The following is a 20,551-nucleotide window of genomic DNA, read 5'->3' as shown; positions in this document are numbered from 1 at the left end:
CTCCCTACTCTTTCCCATCCATAGCTCCCAAAGACACCTGGACCCTTAGATTACCTAATTAGTATCCCTGGCATTCCTTTCCCATGCCCCTTTTCCATTTAAACCCCAGCACCACCCTCAATCTCTTGCAGGGTTCTATAAGGATCCTTGCCAGCTTTTTCTAAAGCATTACAGTAAACTCTTTACCCCTTGACTAAAGAGAAGGCTTGGGTTGGGAATTCATTCCAGGCAACTCTGCCTTGGCATTCTTGGTGTCTCAGCAACCCAAAACCTCATCAGTAATATCAGTCTTCTCTTTCTATGACTTTCACCAGGGATATATATTTATTTTATCTTACTATTTCATTAAAGCATATATTTCCAAGTTTTAAGAATCAGGAGGGAAAAAAGGAAAGAAGGAAGGAAAGAAGGGAGGAAACATTAAGTGACTACTATGTGCTAAGCACTTTAAAATATTATCTCATTAGATCTTCATAACAACCCAGAAAGGTAGGTGTTATTGTCCCAATTTTGCAATTAAGGAAACTGAGGCAGACAGTAGATAAGTGACTTTCCCTGGGTCACGTGAGTAGTAAGTGCCTGAGGCAGGATTTGAACTCAGGTATTCCAGAATCCAGGTCTAGCATTCTATCCACTGCACCACCTAGCTGCCCCTAATTATTTATGATCCTGAAATCATAGAATTGTAAATCTAGAGCTAAACTTTAGAGATCATCTAGTCTAAAGCCTTTATTTTATAGATGAGGAACCTGAGTCTCAGAAAGATTCAATGATTTCCCTGAGGTTAATGTAGGTAGTAGGTGGCAACACTGAGATCTGAACTCAAATCCTTTGCCTCTTTCCACTGCACCATTTTAAAATGAGTCCTGGCTCTTTCACTATTTAACTAAATTTAATAAACATTTATTGAGTATCTACTATATATGGCTCTGTAATAGGGATAAGGGAAAGCGTGAAATAGTCCTTGCTCTCATGGAACTTGGATTCTACTGGAGGTTATAGTAGGTACAGTGACGAGCAACGAGAAGGTGATTTAAAGAAGTTGTGTTTGTTTTTTTTTTTAGTAAGGAAATGAAAGCAGATTTTCACAAAGGAAGTGGCAGCACATGAACTGAGCTGAAGCAAAGAGGGTGCGTTTTCTAGGCAGGCGTGGAAAGGGAGGCACCTCTTGCAGAAATGGAACGTTGAGTCTAGGGACTAGTTAAATAATGTCATTTGGCAGGACAGCAATAATGTGGAAAGAAGCCAACAGACTGAATATCTAGGAAGAGTGTTAGTCAATGGTACCAAAAGCTCCCGAGAGTGCAAACCTGTAAAAAAGGCTAGTGGATTTAGCAGTTAAGCAATAATTGCTGACCCTTGGAGAGCACTATTTTTGTAGAGGTTTGTTGAAAGCCAGATTGCAGTGAGTGGTTAGGGAGGAGTGACAGGAAGGGTGGATGACTCTGAGATCGTGAAAATGAAAGAGAGAAGAACTATGATACTCTAGCTTGAGAGGATGGCAGGGTAATATAAAATCTTTTGTTTCATTATTTAAAGATTAGGGGAAACTTGGTCATGTTTGCAGGCAACCAGGAAGATGTCATCAGAAAGGGACAACTTGAAGATGAGAGAGAGAGGGAATGGTCAATGAACAAGGTCATAGAAGAGATACGTAATAGGAAGAGATCAAATCAAGGGCAAAATTGGAAAGTTAGCCTTGAGAAGAAGAGTTACTTCCTTAGACTCTGCAGAAGTTAGAAGTTGATAAAGATAAAGAAGAATTCTGAGGTGCAGAGCAGGAAAGATGAAGGAACTCATGACAAGTGACCACAATTTTCTCAGTAAAGCAGGAGGCAATTCAAGGTGTCCCAAAAGTCTTAGTTCAGTTTTAAACTTTCATGACACTTCTTTTATTCTTTCCTGATTGACACTCTCTAACATTGTCCACAATGGCCTTTTCAAACTTTCTCCTTTCTGCACAAGTTCTAAAGCTAAACCCCCATTCCCTTTCCCAACTCAATAAATTATACAGCATTTATTAAATAACAACTCTGCTCTGATGCTAAACTGGCTAGTTACAGACTCCAGCATGAGCTCTACTCTCAAAATTCCCAGGGGCTTGCTCTCCTGACCTTCTGAAGCTCACAGAGTTATATCTCTCTCCAAACTCTTTGCCTCAAACTGGAAAGAGCAAATGCAAAGGCCAAGAACAAAGGCCTATATTAGCAGACCACAAGTGGGCCTTGAATGGGAAAGACTCAAGGACTGCCCTCTCCAGCATTTTGTCTCTCCTCTTTCACCAGAACACAACCAGGCAGGAAGGAGTCAGACAGAGAACTGGACCTAGATAACCAGTGCCTTTTGAATTCACCCCCAGTTGCCTCAATGCAGCCACTCAAAAAGAGTCTACTCCATTCCATGGCTAGCAGACCAGAACCAGTTTGGGAACATTTTTCTATGCTCTAAATCTCTTCAAGGCACTTCCATAGCATGCCATTGTGCCTTTCCAAAGCAAGCTTTCCAGTTTCTTACATGTCAGGGATTACATCAACCAAGCATGCTGATGCCTGCTCCCACCACCATCACCACCCTTACACACAGCCAGGGTTGTGTGAGAGCCATCCTGAAGCAGCTCCCAAGAGCTGATTTACACCTCAGAAATTGGAAATTGATTTGTAATTTTTATGATTGTCTAGACCAGAGGTATCAAACATGCAGGCTGCATGTGGCCCACAAGACTCTAGGGGTGGCCCAAACCAGGTTAAAATGTCAGTTCAGTATAAATATTTAACAAAATAAATAAAAATATAATAATACATTTTAAAACTGTTGATATGCAGCCCATAAGGATCTTTATGTTCATTTTAGTGGCCTCCTATTCTATTTCTGTTTGACACCACCTGTCTAGACTTAAGAAATTGATGAAGAAAATGTAAATAATGCAGATTAAACTTAAAAGTGTGTCATCTGTACTGGGCTTTTTTTTTTGGAAAGTCAGTTGTTAAACATTTATCAAAAGACTCCTGTTCCCACTGCATTAGAAATAAAATTTCAGAGTTCAAAATCATAGAGATTGAATTGTTTTGAGTAATAGTGAATTATAAGTGTAATAACTCCCGTGGGTAGCTAAAGTATAATGAAGGTTTAAGTCATTCCATGTAAACAGCAAAATGAATAAATATGGAAAAAAGAATCATGCTGGGCCTTTATAGGAAACAACTGAAAAATTATTTAAATTAAATCACTTAAATGTAATTACTAAATAAGTTTAGTTGGTTGTTGTGTTTAATATTAAGTTTTTAATAAAACATCTAATAGAAACAAGTGTAGGTAGTGGGAGTTGAGAAGGTTGACGAATTGGAAATACAGAGTATTTGCAGAAACATCAATATGAATAGAATATTAAAGTCTGAGGTGTGGGATGGAAGGAAGACTAGGAACCAGACACTGAGCTGCTTGAGTTTTCTCTTGAGTTTTAGAAGTCAGGAGATGAAAGCAACAAGGACTCTCCCCTTGCAGGAGTGAACCTCAAAGGAGAGGGTATTGTTGAGGACTGGTGGTGAAGAAGAATTCAGAGTGGAGAGAAAAGAGTGTACTGCTCCTACTAGCCTGTTTCTTGTTGCTTTGGGGTACATGATAAACCACACTCTCTGAACTATTTCTTTTCCTCTTTGAGGAGAATCTGACATCCATCTTGTCATTTTACTGCAACTACTTTGTGACTTCTTTGTTTCATTTATATCAAGAATGTCAGTATGGACAAGATTCAATTCCTCTATTAGTACATTATCTTGTAAGTCACCAGATAAATAGCTCACATGTGGAATACCAACCCCTGCTCCCTATTCCACCAATCTACCACCATCACTACAGAAGTAGAATGAAGACACAATACACTAAGGAATATTTTAGTATTTTACTCAAATTCATCACCTGGTAGACAGTGCTCTAGCAATAAGACTCTTCATATTTAGTGATGTTCATCATACCAAAGACACAGTCATAGCTGGATCAATACTTTGAAGACCTTCTAGTTTGGTTGAACTTGTTAGAGCTTATGCCCTACCCCTTTCATATACTACAAGATATATCCTAAGGTCATTGCCATTGACCAGTAATAAATTGGAGTAGGACATTTGTGGAAGAGAGAAAATGCATGTGGCAATTTATTTAGAGCAATTACAAATAAATTAAAAACTTTTTTTATTTAAATCTTATTTTAGCATATATAGAATTACAGATGTACAGTGAACACTGAACTTAAAGCTGAATTATTAATTTAGTGATAGAATAGTTATATCTTCTTGTTTGTCTCTGTAAAGATAATACTGTGCAGAATTCATCCATGAAACTTATTTTTGAGAAATTCATGTGGAAAGTAACCATATTTTACAAATCTATGAAATCATACCAACAACTTTGAGCATATCATCAGAGGATTTACAACATACTATCACAATTAAAGTATGTTCTGGAAAGGAATCAAAACATTTCTTATCAAGCAGTTCTATTGGTACTTCTCTGAATTAGAGGTAATGAGGAACTATTAATTAGGCAAAGATAAAAAAATTATTATCATACATTCTAACAGTAGATTTATACTTATTAGATGGATACCTTAAATAAATTTTAGATACATTATGGTCCCAATGTATTAAGAAAAAAATTAAGTTAAATTTTGGATAACTAATCCAAATGAACTTAATATCCAATCTAAAGGAAAATACATGTATAGTTCACAGAATACACACTATAAAAGTATAAATTATTTTAAAAGCTAATAGTAAAATGACAGAATCTTAATGTTACAGGAGACTTTAAGAAGCATCTGAAAGAGTTACTGTTTAAATGGTCTCTGAATTAAAGCAAAATAGAGCTATACAATAGTATATCTCTGCTACTATTTCTTAAGGTAAGTTATAAATTTTTTTTGCTCCAAATAATTAGGTTGGCAATCTGCATCATTAGGAGGAATTGCTGGGTCACAGAGATCACAAATCTATTTTGAGTATTTAAGTTAGCAGACACATTTATATATGTGTTCATATGTATAACTATATGTTTATGTGTGTTGTATGTGTAAATGGATTAGGCACCAAGAGAAATTTATTAAGGTATGCATATAAGGGAATATATGAGAATGAATTGTTTACATATTAATAAGGGGATAAGAAACAGATGTTTTCTCAGAAGACTATTATCTTTAGGAGCCATAGGGAAAAAAAGTAAAAATGTGGATGGTTTTGTTTCTTTTTAAGAGTATTAAGAGAACATAAAAATGGGAGAGATAGGGAACCATTCGGAGGAAGAAAGGAAAAGAAATCACTATTGCATCATAGAAGTGCATACAATGAAGAATATATATAGTCATGAAAGAAGGGGTATGAAGAATGGACATTCAATGAATTTCTATCATCTGAACAGGAATATTGAACACAATTTCAAACACACACACATATACACATACACACACACACACAGATTTCAGTACGTAAATGCATTAAGCACAAAAAAGGAGACAGAGACAAGGAAGGGATAGAAAATTGTCTAATAAGTAGGGGCAGGAAATATAAAGGAATAGTCATAAGAAAAGTGAACTTTAATGTTGTGGGGAAGATTAAGGGAGGATTCAAAAGAAAGGAAGACTGAGTAAAAAATCCAAGAAAGTCCCTTCCCCTCTCTGGATCAAGAGCAGCTCTAAGTTGTAGAGAAGGTACCAGTCTTTAATGGAAGAAAAAGTTCCTCATTTGGAGCATAAGAAAATGACTATATCTAAGAGACAGAAATGACTATTACAAAAGTATAAATCCTTATTTAAGAATTAGCTACTTGACTATTTAGAGTAATTGATTATTTAGAGTAAAGGTCAAAGTAAAGAAATTAGAAAAAAGGGTAAAAATATATAGCAGATACTGCATGCAATTATAACAGCTCCAGTTCTACGCGTTAAGTGAAATATCTGTTTTGAAAAAGAGGGGTGCTAAGAGGAAGAAAAGTTGAAATCATTTATTTCATAGAAAAGTTTAACCAATACAAAACATTTGCCATAAGAAGGTCAAAGGCACCCCACCTTTGAAATCCCTTCCCTCACCCAGAAAACTAATGTCCTTACCAAGTAGAGAGACATAGGAGCCAACAACATTAGCTTAGAGTACAAGGTCATTTCCAAAATATTATGAAGGAGGATGAAAGATCGGAAGCAGTATGCCTTCACAAAACAGTGAAAAGGAACAGGGGGAAAGGAACCTGAAGAGAGTTTAGCACAAATACATATAAAAGAGAAGAGACCTGCTGATTTTTATAGTGACCTTTTTTTTTAATTAGAGATGATAAGAACTGTGTTTTATATGAGAAAGAACCATTAGCACTTCAGATATAGTCAAAAAGAATGGTTAGATCTCAGTAAATTCATACAACCAAAATCTGTACTGGCTATGACATAATTTTAAGGCATTCAGTGATCAATGATCTTTTTTTTTTCCTTTAAAAAAAATGTAATAATATATCAGTAATTATTGAGCCATATGGTTACTTATTCTTCTCTAGAAAATGTGTATAAGAAATGTATACAAGAATGTTGTATGTATGTATCTAGGATGTCGCAGGATGTCCTGGGAACAGACAGGCTATGTCAGACCATATGTTTGTAGTTACATCATTAACAGAGTTATAGAGAATATATGATGTCATTCTTCCTATTGCTTATTGATTTTCAGAAAGCATTGATTTCATATGCAAAGTGCAGCCTGAAATCTCTTTTTAAGCATAGTGGCCTCCACACTCATAAATTTCAAAAAGACTTTGAAACAGAATGAAACTATGGAGAAAATTTTGTTCAATAATCCACTGACATTGAATCAATCGATCAATCAATAAACATTTACTAAGCACCTCCTATGTGCACAGCCATTAAAAGAGGTGTAAAATAGTGAGATCATCTCAGCTAAATTGTTTATCAGTGCCATGGGCAACATCCTGAACAGAGTTCAAGCAAAAGGATTCCTCAGTGAAGACGAGAGTCTCCAAAGCTCAAATTCACAGATGATACCACTAATTTCATCAACATTACAAAGCCCTTTCATGAAATACATAGCAATGTGGGAAAAAAAAAATTGGTCTGAACAGTCACACTGAAAAATTAAGTGGACGAAAAACATATTGCCCAGAAATGCAGTGGAACAGTAAGTTGGTCAAGTCATTTCATCAATAAATGTCTTAAATTGTTGTTGTTGTTATTGTTGTAGGAGCAGTAGTTGTTGTTCAGACGTTTCAGGCAAAGTTTTGTTACCCCATTTGGGATTTTCTTGACCAAGATGCTGAAGTGGTTTGCCATTTCCTTTTCCAGCTCATTTTACATGTGAGGAAACTAAGGCAAACAGGGTTAAATGACTTGCTCAGGTTCACACAGCTAGTAAATGTCTGAGGCTGGATTAAACCTGGGAAGATGAGTCCTCCTGATTCCAAGCCCAGTGCTCTATCCACTGCACCTAGCTGCCCCCTTTTCTTGAATGGATAGTGCAAATGGAGCCTGAGATGGAGTAAAATATTAAGCCACATGACATTGGACAAATTATACAGTGCCCAAACTGCTTGCTGCTACGAAAATATCATTAGATTTGTGGGGCAGAGCCAATATGGCGGAGTAAAAGCAGTGACTTGCTTGAACTCTTCCCCAAACCCTTCCAAATACCTATAAAAAATGACTCTAAACAAATTCTAAAGCAGCAGAGCCCACAAAAAGACAGAGTGAAACAAATTTCCAGCCCAAGACAGCCCAGATGGTTGATCGGGAAGGTATATCGCGCCAGGCTGGGAGAGGAGCACAGTTTGGTGTGGGAGCACAGGCCTCAGAGGACTGAATTATGGGCAGCTGTGGTGGTTTCCAGAACTCTCAGCCCACAAACACTAAAGACAACCTAGAAGGTCAGTGGGAAAAGTCTGTGTCTGTGGTGAGAGAGAGAAGCATGGTTCCAGCCCCAGTCCCCAAGGTTGGCCCCCCGGGCAGTGGCTGCTTTGAGAGCTTCCAGGCCACAGACTGAGGGGGAATCAAGTGGCTGATCAGAGAGAGATTGCAGGGATCTCTCTGCTGGTGCAGGATTCTCTTGCTTTGCCTGTGCTTGGATCTGGGTCACAGTTCTGGGTGGCGGTCCTGGGTCAAAGAAGAGTGCTGGCATGGTGGAGCTTGTAGTGGTGGTGGAGAGGAAATCCTCCTCACAGTTCCCAGGCAGAAAAGAGTGTTTGTGGTCACTCATAGACCAGAGCATAGGCCAGGAAAGGAGTAAACACCTTGCCCTTGATCATGGCACCTTGGAAGAACTGAAAATTTATAGGTCCCTAGAAGTATCTCTGAAAACAGCTGCACAAACCCTCCAAAGCTTGGGATAGTACATTCTCCACATTGGAAGCAAACTCCTACCTTAACAAAGAGTTTATAACTCAAGTAATTGGCTGGGATCATGAGCAAGCAGAGTAAAAAGAGTCAGACCATAGAATCTTACTTTGGTGACAAAGAAGATCAAAACACACAACCAGAAGAAGACAACAAAGTCAAAGCTCCTACATCCAAAGCCTCTATGAAAAATATGAATTGGTCTCAGGCCATGGAAGAGCTCAAAAAGGATTTTGAGAAGCAAGTAAGAGAAGTAGAGGAAAAACTGAGAGTGATGTAAGAAAATCATGAAAAACAGGTCAACAGCTTGCTAAAGGAGACCCAAAAAAATACTGAAGAAAATAACACCTTAAAAAATAGCCTAACCCAAATGGCAAAAGAGGTCCAAAGAGCCAATGAGGAGAAGAATTCCCTAAAAAGCAAAATTTGCCAAATGGAAAAGGAAGTCCAAAAGATTACTGAAGAAAATACTTCCTTAAAAATTAGAATGGAGCAATTGGAAGCTAGTGACTTTAAGAGAAATCAAAACACTGTAAAACAAATCCAAAAGAATTAAAAAATAGAAAACAACTTGAAATATCTCATTGGAAAAACAACTGACCTGGAAAATAGATCCAGGAGAGAGAATTTAGAAATTATTGGACTATCTGAAAGCCATGATAAAAAAAAGAGCCTAGATATCATCTTTCAAGAAATTATCAAGGAAAACTGTCCTGATATTTTAGAACCAGATGGCAAAATAGAAATTGAAAGAATCCACCAATCACCTGCTGAAAGAGATCCCCAAAGGAAAACTCCTAGGAATATTGTAGCCAAATCCCAGAGTTCCCAGGTCAAGGGAAAAATATTGCAATCAGCCAGAGAGAGTATTTTGGAAACACAATCAGGATAATATAAGATTTAGTAGCTTCTACATTAAGGGACCGCAGGGCTTAAAATGTAATATTCCAGAGGGCAAAGGAGATAGGATTACAACCAAGAATCACCTACCCAACAAAACTGAGTATAATCCTTCAGGGGGAAAAATGGTCATTCAGTGAAATAGGGAACTTTCAAGCATTCTTGATGAAAAGACCAGAGCTGAATAGAAAATTTAACTTTCAAATACAAGACACAAGTGGAACATGAAGAAGTAAAGAGGAAAGAGAAATCATAAGAGACTTATTAAGGTTGAACAGTTTACATTCCTGCATGGAAAGATGACATTTGTAACTCATGAGACCTTTGTCAGCATTAGGGTAGTTTGAGGGAAAAAATTATATGTATGCATATAGATAGATAGAGGGCACAGGGTGAGTTGAAGATGAAGGGGTGATATCTGGAGAATAAAATTAAGGGGTGAGAAAGGAGTATGCTGGGAGAAGGAGAAAGTGAGAGGAAGAATGGGGTAAATTATCTCATGTGAAACAGACAAGACAAGGCTTTTACAATGGAGGGGAAATGGGGAAAGGTGAGAGGGAATGAGTGAATCTTATTCTCATAGGATTTGACTTAAGGAGGAAATAACATGCACACTCAATAGGGTATGGAAATCTATCTTACCCTACAGGAAAGTAGGGGGAGAAGGGGACAAGAGAGCAGGAGGATGATAGAGGGGAGGGCAGATTGGGGCAGGGGGTAATCAGAAGCAAGCATTTCTGAGGAAGAGCAGGGTCAAAAGAGAGAATAGTATAAATGGGGGGGTGGGATACGATGAAGGGAAATATACTTAGTTTTTCACAATATGACTACTATCGAAAGTGTTTTGCATGACTACATATGTATAACCTGCATCAAATTGCTTGCCTTTTCAGTGAGGGTGGGTGGGGAGGGAGGAAGGGAGAAAATTTGGAACCCAAAGTTTTAAAAACACATGTTTAAAAAATTATTTTCACATACAACTGGGAAATAAGAAATACAGGAAATGGGGTATAGAAATCTATCCTGCCCCACAGGAAAATAGAAGGGAAAGGCGATAAGAGAAGGTGGGGAGGGATAGAAGGGAGGGCAGATTAGAAGAATGGGTATAGAGAATGCATGCCATCTTGGGGTGGGGGGAGGGATGAGATGGGGAGAAAATTTGGAACTCAAAATCTTGTGGAAGTGAATGTTGAAAATAAAATAAATAAATTTATTAATTTAAATAAATAAACAAATTTAAAACTTCCAAAAAATAGTATCATTAGTCTTCTAGAAGTGTACATAGATGTAGGAATCTTGACATATCTTATCCTCAGAAGAATCAAAATTACAAGTAACCCAAAGACCCAGGGATAGACTCATATTGGGAGTGAGTAGGTTGGAACATCTTACTAAGGATGATAAGATGTGTTATGAATGACACAAATGACTGGGGAAAGAAGTGACCTGGTTACTTAGCAAGAGTGAGTATGAATGCAGTGTTGGTATTCCTGAGATCTTGAAAGAATCAGAAGAAGGGCTGTAGTGTGTTATTTGGATCCTCTAGGAAAGGAAAGATTCGAGGAATGACATGGACAAAAACTGCACAAGGTGAGAAGGTGTGGAATGGTACAGTCTGCATTGCTGAAGGGAGTACCCCCAGAGAATAAATTGCAGATTCATCAAAAAATGTACTTCTCTATAAATGTCCTATGGTTATTTCTTCTTCGTTGTCTCTAAACTGTAAGCTACTTGAAGACAGGAAATATGTTTTCCCTATCTTAGTATTCCTTCCACAGCATTTAGGGTAGTTTCCTGAACATAGTTAACATATTAAAATATTAGATGAACCATGGAGCTCAAAATTATTTTAAGAGCATTTCACATACATTTTAATATTTCTGAGGGGCATCTAGGTGGTGCAGTGGATAGAACACCGGCCCTGAAGTCAGGAGGACCTGAGTTCAAATCCTGCCTCAGACCAAGCAATTGACACTTACTAGCTGTGTGACCCTGGGCAAGTCACTTAACCCCAATTGCCTAAAAAAAAATATATTTTTGAAAAATGGAGCTGATAATAGCATTATGCAATTGATGAACAATCTTTATATGAAGCAGAAAAGAAAATGTTGGTACTATGGTTTCTGTGAATGAGAAACGTGCTAGTGAGAAAAGAACATCCTAAAACCTGGACAATGCACACTGATTTGTTGAAAGTGAGAAAGAATCCAGACTGGGACAGCCAGGGGGCTTACCATGGAGATGCCCAATTAAGAACACTCTGTTCCCAGGTTGATCCAGAAGAGTGCCTTGTCTAAGAATAGATTGTTGTTGAATTAAATCAAATAAGTTGAATTGAATTAAGGAAGGCAGATTGGTATTGGAGTTAAAATCCATTGTGGGGATGAACTAATTTCTTCTGAGACACATTTCAAGCAGACTGAAAGACATGGATATGCCCTAGAACAAACCAGTAGAAAGCTTATGATAAGTGTTTGTTAAATTCTTTGCTGTGTAGCAGTGTTTTGCAGACCAATTTCTGAGGGGCAAAGAAAAATCTTTAGCACCTAGATTCATGAGGTTCTGGGAAAGAGTCTCAGACAGACAGCATTGTTTCCTCTCACCTGAGGAGAAGCTATCACAAAAAAGATTTGTGCACTCGTAATACAGAGATGGAAGGAGGACCAGGGCACATAATTTGAGCCATGGACATGGAAAGAGAGTACTTGCTGTTATGGCCATTCCCACCATTGCAACAAGGGGCCTAAACTTTTGTCCCATCCCACCCCCAGTCCCCTGAAAAGAGGGACTGTGACTGATCAAATTTGTTGAGGAGGAGGAGGATGGTATCGCTTTCCCTCTCTTCCTCCTTTTTCACGTTCTCTCTCTTCCCCTCCTAGAAAGAATGAGTTCTTGTTCCAAAATTTTACTTTTCCTTAATGTTAGACCTTCTGCTTAAATTAGTTCCAATACTAGCTAGTTAAAGAATTGATCTTTACTTTTCTAGGAATGTGCTTCATTTGTAATTTGTAAAACGGAGGGCAGAGAGAAAAGTAGAGCAGTAGCTGGCAGAGTATGAGAGAGAAATAAATCAACAGAGAGGTTGGTGTCTGTCTGAATGTCAGGACAGAAGGAGTAAGCTCTTCTTTCCCCCTGAGTGAGGGCTCAGGAATAAAAATGAGAGAATAACTTAGTTATATCGATTTCCTATTTTAATAAATCTCCCAATATGGGACAAGACTTGATCCAGGTCTCTGACTTTAAAAATAGCTTTTAGATGATTGCTGTTAAGTCACATTGTACTATACATTGTTTTCCTACCCAGGCACATGCAAAGAAATCTCTTTGTAGATAGGGAGGTGAGGGCAATGTCTAGAGGAAATGCCATGCCTGGTAACAAAAGAGGAATTCTCTGGAGAGGGCTAGGTAATACCTACATTCCAAAGGGAATTGCCTAAATGAGAGTAGCAAGTTTCCTCTTTATAAATCATCAAGTACACAGCCAACAATAGTTGGGATTGATCATTTGTCTAGCCAACATTGGTACTAATTAAAACAGATGGTATAAACATAACTTTAAAAAACAGCAAAATTTTGGAGCACGACTTCATTGTCCTTGATAAGAGAAAGAGAAGAGAGGAAAAGAGAAGGAGGTTGGTGAAGAAACATCACAACATTCCTTCCCAGCAAATGTGATCAGCCAGTCTCTCTCCTTTCAGCCAAGGTGCAGGAGAGGGTCGGGGAGGGGGGGTGCGGGGGGAAGGGGTAGGAGCGGGAACTTGTGTTGTTTAAAATCCTGGATGTGATTTGAATGCTGGCCCTGTTGGCAGCAAGTGTTCTCTCTTTCTCTCTCATCTAGCTCAAATCATGTGTCCTTTTCTACTTCTAACCCTATGTTCCCAGCATACACCTCCATCTTCTAATGGTCTCTCCTTCCTTTACTATATACTAAAGTTGTGTATATAAGGGATTCATTTTTCCATCATTGAAAGACTCTTCTTTTTTTTACTAGATTTAGGAACTCATTGAAGACTTTCCTCTTCCCATAGAAATTAATCTCTGAAGTCCTGCCATAGCTGAATGGGTTTTCATAAGAATCTTCCAGATAATCAGAGTCTGAACCTTCTAGATCAGTACTAAGCCTTAATGGATTTCATAGTCTGTCCCTGATCCAAATCTGTAGCATTTGTAGCTCCATAACCATTGCAGGGGTGAAATGTGAAGTACGATCAAATGGTGTATATTGGGACGAGTCAAATGGCTTGGAAATTTTATGCCTCTAAGGTGTTTTAATAGCATGTGTCATGATACTGTTTTGTTTAAAACTGACTTATCATATGGCATATAGACTCTATCAGTAGTCTCCTTATTGGTGTCTAATAGCCTACATGGCAGATCATTCACTGTTCTTCCTTCCATTCCCTCTTAAATCTGTTTATTAACAAAGCAAACCATTCTGTTAGCTTTTCCAGGTATGAGTCTCATCCCAAATTTTGTTTTTACCTCATATTTATCTCCTTGTGCTAACATTTCAAGTTTGTTTCATTTATTACCCAAACTATATATATATGTGTGTGTATGTGTGTGTGTGTGTACATATCGTATATATACATATATATATGCATGTGTGTATATATATGCATATGTATTAGTGTATGGATATAGAAGTCTGTCTAATCCTCTTCTCAGTTATTTTCTTATGATAATTACCAGCACTCCTACTATTGTTCTATGTCAGGCCTGTTGTCCTCTAGAGTGCAATATTTTTGTTTTTGCTTTATTCTACATCTATGATTTCACTGGTATAAGCCTTTCCCATGAGGAAAACAACTTCTACCATGTACTCCAGCAACTTTTCTGCAACTTCTATTCTTGAAGAGTTTCCTGGGGCACTAAAAGGTTAAGTGACTTGCCTAGGGTAGAACGATCAGTATGAGACAGGAGCAGGGCTTGACCCCAGTCTTCCTGCTTCTAAAGCTAGCTTTTTTCCAGTTTTTTTTTTTTCTGTCACCTCTGCCAATCTGCTTTCCTTTACAGTTCAATGAGGAAAAGCTTTCACTCCCCTCTCATACTTCAGCCTAAAGGCTTCTTGATCAATTTGCTAGATTTCTGATCAAACATATTTTTTCCTGGTCTTCATAAGATACGTTCCATCCCCTGCTATGAACTCCTCTTCTGTATTTATTGCAATTCATGGTCCAGAAAACCAAATCTCATTCTTTGATAACATACACATGCTGTTACACCTTTCTCTTACAAAGTTATGACTTTTAGCTGGAAGAAGAAATGAAAAGACCATTTGTTGCTCTACATTTCCCACAAATGGTCTGTTCATTTCATCTTCCAGCTAGAAATATATTACATGTTTCTTCTGATTAAACATTCTATTTCCACATGATCAGTCTTGGCAGTCTCTACTTTATGTATTAGATAATAGACACCAGAAAGTCCTAATGCCTTTGGATTAGAGAAAGCAGAGTCATTCTTTTACTCAGTTATCTTCACTACATAGGTTGTAATAAGGTAAAAATAAAACCTAGATGAATTTCATAATTTGAGAAATGAATAGTGATTAAAAATAAAAACAAAAATAAAAATCTCTCTTTTTTTGACAGACTGGAATGGGGCATCTGCGTGTTACAAAAGATGGTCTCCGTCTGGAAGGGGAGTCTGAATTTTTATTCCCACTGTATGCCAAAGAAATTCACTCCAGGCTGGTAAGTAAAGAACAAAACACTTAATATACAGTAATCAAAATCAAATGCAAACTTAATATTAAGTGTAGAAATTCATAATGTTATAGAGGACACTTCATAGAACGTATATACCTTGCTAAATTGTCTAAAAATGCTTGGGAGTTTGGTTATGGAACTAATCTCTAGCAACTGCATTTAGATAGTAAATGAAACCAATTTTCATGCACTTCAGAATTTGAATTTGGTGGTCACTGTAATTTAGACCTGAAATGAAAACCTCAAACACAAATAATTTCAGCTTTTATCCACTATTGCAAAGCAATTTAAATTCAAAGGATTTTGAAAGCATTCCAAATTGTCTGAGAAGCTTAAAAAGAATCTTTTTCACAGTAGGGTATTCTTTACTAATTATAGAATATTAAGGTTAAATAGGACCCTTTATCAGTAGATTAAACATCAGTACTGAATGGTTATGTTAATAGAGTACAGTAGGGCTTTGAAAGCATATCTGCCTCAATATAATCTTCATTTGCTTCCCTGGCATTTAACTCTACCTCTAGGATAGCCAATCATAAAATTACATTACTATATAGTAAAGTATAATGCCTCCATAATATGGTTCTGTTTTTCTTCCTGTAGCATAATAAACATAAAATATAATATGAAGACTCTAAGTTACATCAAAAAAATTTTTTTAAATAAAAATTTTAAGTATCCACCACCTAGCCCTATCCTGGGATAGCCTGTGACCATGAAGGCATTGTAAGGTCTGCCATGGTGTCCAACCTCATTTGTTAACCTTATAATTTATGTGGTGAACTTCAGGAAATTTGTACTACCTGAGGGTACCCTGGGAAGCTGCTCAAGTTTTGTCTTTAAAATATATGCCTTTAAAAAAATAAACAGGCCCCATGCTGCCTTCTATGATATCTCGAGAGAAGGGGCTGTATAGGTTTTTTAAAAAGAAAAACTTTTTCCAGGTAATTGAGGAAAACACTCTATGCCTTTCTCTCATTTCTCTGTCTTAGCAAAGAACCATTGAGAAGAACTGGAAACCCCTAGAAAAGTTGGTTTCCTTGCCTTAAGTCAACCCTTATTGCCCCCACCCTCCCATTCAGTCAACTACATTGGCTCCCTATTACCTCCAAGATCCAATAGAAAAATCTTCTTTTTGGCCTTCAGAACCTTCAGAACCTGGTTGCTTCCTATCTTTCTAGTCTTCTTACACCTTACTCTTTCCACATACTCAGATCCAGTGACACTGGCCCTCTTCTTGTTCCTCCCACACAACATCCCATCTTCAGTGTTTTCCATGACTTGTCTCCTATGCCTGGAAAGCTCTCCCTCTTCACCTCCACTTGCTGGCTTCTCTGACTTCCTTCAAGTTTTTGCTAAAGTCTAGACTTCTATAATAAACCTTTTCCAGGTCTTCTTAATCTTAGTTTCCCCATGAAACTACCCCAATTTATCCTATATATATATATATATCTTACTAGTTGTTTGAGTGTTGTCTCTCCCATTAAATTGTGAGCTCCTTGAAAGCAGAGACTGTTTTTTGTTTGTTTGTTTGTTTTGCATTTCTTTGTATCTCCAGCATTTAGCACAGTGCTTGGCATAGAGTAAACACTTAAAAAATGCTGGTTAACTAATGACTGACTGACCCATAGTCATAAATTGTCATCAAGAATTTTTTGCACAACCATTATCACCAGAGCACTACACTTTAATATCAGAGGATATAAAAGAAATACGAAAAGCTTGCTTTAGAGTTGGAGAATGAAAACAAACATACTTAAGGTGACCTAAGAACAATATAGAAGCAATTTATCACCATTCCCATGTTGATATAGCACAACCTGAATAAATAAATGCTGAGTAAGAATGAAGTGGAGATCAGGGATAATTAGGAACTATTATTTTACCTTTAGGAGTTTCTTTTTTGCACTTCTTTTACAACCCAGAAATCCTTTTGAATATCAAAACTCTGATTTTGTGATACACAAGGAGGAAACTAGGTCCATACTACCCTTAAATGGGGCATCTTATAAAATATTCTAGGGCATAAAGGAAATAAAACAATAAAAGGGTATTTCAGACGTGTTTGTTCTTAGGCACCCATGGAGTCTATAAATGTAACTTCCTCATAGTACTGAAAAAGCAAAATTCAAGTAATAATGCTCATCTCTACAATACTCAGTGAAAATTAATTGACCCTTGACCATATTCTCAGAAGGGCCAATCTGGTGTTCTGACCCACTGGCTAGAAGGGGAAGAAATTCTACAACTCCTTATTTGATTGGGCATCAAGCTGATGCAACTTGCCTTTCTTCTGGGGCACCAAAGGACCCCAGCTAAAATTGGCATCCAAAAAGATCTATATTCTCCATAACCCCTACCCATTAACCCAACACCAGCCTTCCTGTCACTGTCACTTCCTCCTACTCCTCCTATCTGGACACTGATCCACTATCTCCACCCCTGGTTCTAAGGATCCTAGAATCCCTCTTCCTCTGACCTCACTCCCTTCTTCTCAATAGTGGTGGGCTACTGTTGTGGGACAGACCCCTGATGCATCCTAAGGACTCTCAGGCCTTGCTGTCTGCTTTGTATCTGGACCCTTGGGGCCTTTCCATCCACCCTGCAACTGAACCCTCCTTCATGTGTTATCTTTACCAATTAAGAATGTGAGTTCCTTGAGAGCAGGAAAAGTGTTCTTTTTTTTTTATTTCAATTTTTATCCTCAATGCCCAGCAGAGTGCTTCCTAAGTAGTCAGCAATTAATAGATGTTTTCCCCTACTAATTCATTCATCACAGGTTCAATACTTTGTCCTCTTAACTGCTCTAGAGAAAAAGCTGCTTTAAATTTTTCTGTCTACCAGCAAGGGTGGTGCCACTGGATTAAGAATTGATATTCCAAGACCTCATAAGGAAGGTGTAAAGACCTGGGATGGTCCAAAGAATTCTGGTTATGATAGAATGGAATAAAAAAGGAAAGAAAGGTGGGGAAAAATAGCTATTTTCTATGAGGCTTGACTGCTTGGAGGATATATAAATAACATTCCTTCATTGCTCTATTCCCACTGAAGTCAAACACTGTGAACTATCTAAGTGTGCCTTTGGAAAGCCTTTTGCTAGTCCTTCACTGCCCTTTATATAATAACCTTTGTGTGACTTCAGGGAAACACCTAAAAACCTGACCATAAGCATCTGCACTATCACTTCTGCTCTGTGGTTCTTTTCTTGCATTCAACAGGCATGTTCCTAACCTGAAAATGAAAGGAAGAGTGAGGTTTCTTCCCACAAAACCTGAAGATGTATATTGTCAAGCATATGTTGGAGAAATAGGCACAAATTTAACCTGGGAAGCAATTATGTCCCCTTCGTATTAAAGAAAACTTTGGGAAAATATTACTTTTCAGGTTCAGTGCCCTACTTATGTGATGTATTTTCTGCACTGGAGAAGAACAAAAGAGCATTAAGAATTTTGTCTCAGGTCAGATTAATAACCCTTTTCTCCCAGCATTTCATTTGGAAAGAGGCACTAAGGGAATTTTTCTTAGCCAGGTTGGCTTGTCCTTAAAATGTTAAGGAGATATTTTAACCATCTACAGCTTTCCTTCCTAAGCCACAGCTTGCTCATTCATGAATTTATCAAAATGCTTTTAAAAATAAATTTGGGGTCTGCCTATACCATTTCATGGGATAACAAGGGCTCCAAAGTATCTCTAGTACATTAAGCTTATCTTCTATGCCTCTTCTTAGTTGTTATGAAGGCTCTTTTGAGTATACTCCTTGCCATACTAGAGGATTTGGTAAATAATTATGGTGTGGGCCCTCATTATTGTATACACTTTGATCATATTCCCTATTGATTTCATTTATCTGGAGCACTGAAGATTGCTAGAGTAGTAGAGTATGTTCTGGCCCTCTCTCTCAGACACAGGCTGCTCCTCCCTCAGGATTATAGGGGTACCCTGTCAGGTTAGAGTTTCTCACTTCTCCACATACATCATCTTGTGCCCCCACCAGCTGGATTTCCCCTTTGCTAGAGGCTCGTGATTAGCATTCCAGTTCCATTCAATCGCTTTACATCCATTAGATTTTATAAAGGAATATTTACTTAAAATAAATAGCAAAAATAAATTACACTATTCTCCCACTCACCCAAAAAAAAATCAAAGTTCATGATCTCTCCTGGTCACTGGGGAAGGTGAGGAAAGGAAGAGAATGAGTGTTTATATAACACCAGGCACTTTTACAAATATGATCTCATTTGATCCTCACAACAACCCTGCAAGGTAGGTGCTATTACTGTTACCATTCTACAGCAGAGGAAACTGAGACAAATAGAAATTAACTGACTTGCTCAGGGTCACACAACCAGTACGTATCTGAGGCCAAATTTGAACTCAGGTCTTTCTGACTCTAGTCCCAGTGCTCTATCCACTTCACCACCACCCTCTCCTCTGAGGGAGTAGGCTCAAAAATTAGTTTAATTCCTACATAGCATCACTTCTGCTAAGTACACATCCAAAAGCAAAATCTCTGCAGGATTAGTCCTTGTCTCAACTACTGCAGGGATGGGGTCCCAAAGATCACTCTCAAAGATTATCCCTTATTCCAAGGGTCATCAATCCTGTGCTGACTAAAACCTAGCCTGTATTCCAACTTCCTGATTCCTATGGCTCACTTTCACAACTTTTCTAAATACCCAGGGACACAGGTTTTACTCCTTTCACCTAGAATTGGAAAGAATAAATGAAAAGTCCAAAGACCAAAGCCTGTTTCTGTTGTCTCAGAGAAAAGAGGGCCCTAAGTCCCCTCCCCTTATAGAATGCTCTTTCACCATACTCTGTGAGTATTGAGTCATTGATATACCCCAAGAGCAAGTAATGGGGGAAAAAAGAGGTGACTGATGTTAGTAGCCCTTTATGAATGCCTCAAAAGCTCATCAAAGAGCCTCTCCTTCACCCTAGGGTTAGCTAACCAGAAACAGCTGTAGATTTCTACACATGTTCCAGTCTTTCCAAAGCACTTCCCTTAAATGTCATCAATCACAATTCTGCTGGAAACGAGCTTCCAAGTATCTTCCAGGTAGAGAAGGTACATCAGCTAAGCGAGCTGTTAGGGTCTGTGTTATGTGCCAGATACCCATTACATTAGTATTTGAATCTTCATATAGAAAGTTCTCTACTCCTTTGCTCACTCTAATTATCTTTCTCTGGAACTTTTGCATATGTATCATATCTTTCTTAAGATGCTGGACTCAAAACCTCTAACAGTATTCTAAATATAACCACACTGTGGTTTTGTGTAAGAATTGAGTAATATTTATGTTGCATTTTTTCAAATATGTAATTCAGTGCATAAACTACAATATTATTTTGATCATTATAATTATTTCACTAAGTATCTGGATGGTATGTTATAATTAAAAAAGACTTTTCAATCATTTTAAGATTTAGAGAAAAATAATAGATTATTATGCCACATAATTTTGGTGTACATTGGTATATTAGTTATGTGTATTCTTCATCAGATGAACTTGGAAAATAATTTTCCGTTAAATTACTAAAAGCACTACCTTATACATTTGCAAGAATT

At 37.7% G+C, this 20,551-nt stretch overlaps 1 protein-coding gene across 2 annotated transcripts in view; it reads left to right on the top strand.

Moving 5' to 3' along the window:
• The window catches only part of SGCG (sarcoglycan gamma), a 258,739-nt gene that overhangs the window by 109,547 nt on the left and 128,641 nt on the right, over positions 1–20,551 (top strand). For both annotated transcript variants that reach the window (XM_027835163.1, XM_027835164.1), the window contains exon 3: positions 14,866–14,967. In XM_027835163.1, coding sequence (XP_027690964.1) covers positions 14,866–14,967 — 102 coding nt within the window. The remainder of the gene's footprint in view (positions 1–14,865; positions 14,968–20,551) is intronic.

Source organism: Vombatus ursinus, unplaced genomic scaffold, assembly GCF_900497805.2.
Source record: "Vombatus ursinus unplaced genomic scaffold, bare-nosed wombat genome assembly UNPS02014813.1, whole genome shotgun sequence".
Classification (NCBI taxonomy): domain Eukaryota; kingdom Metazoa; phylum Chordata; class Mammalia; order Diprotodontia; family Vombatidae; genus Vombatus; species Vombatus ursinus.
Note: the sequence above shows the minus strand (reverse complement) of the source record. Positions and strands in the feature narration are given on the sequence as shown.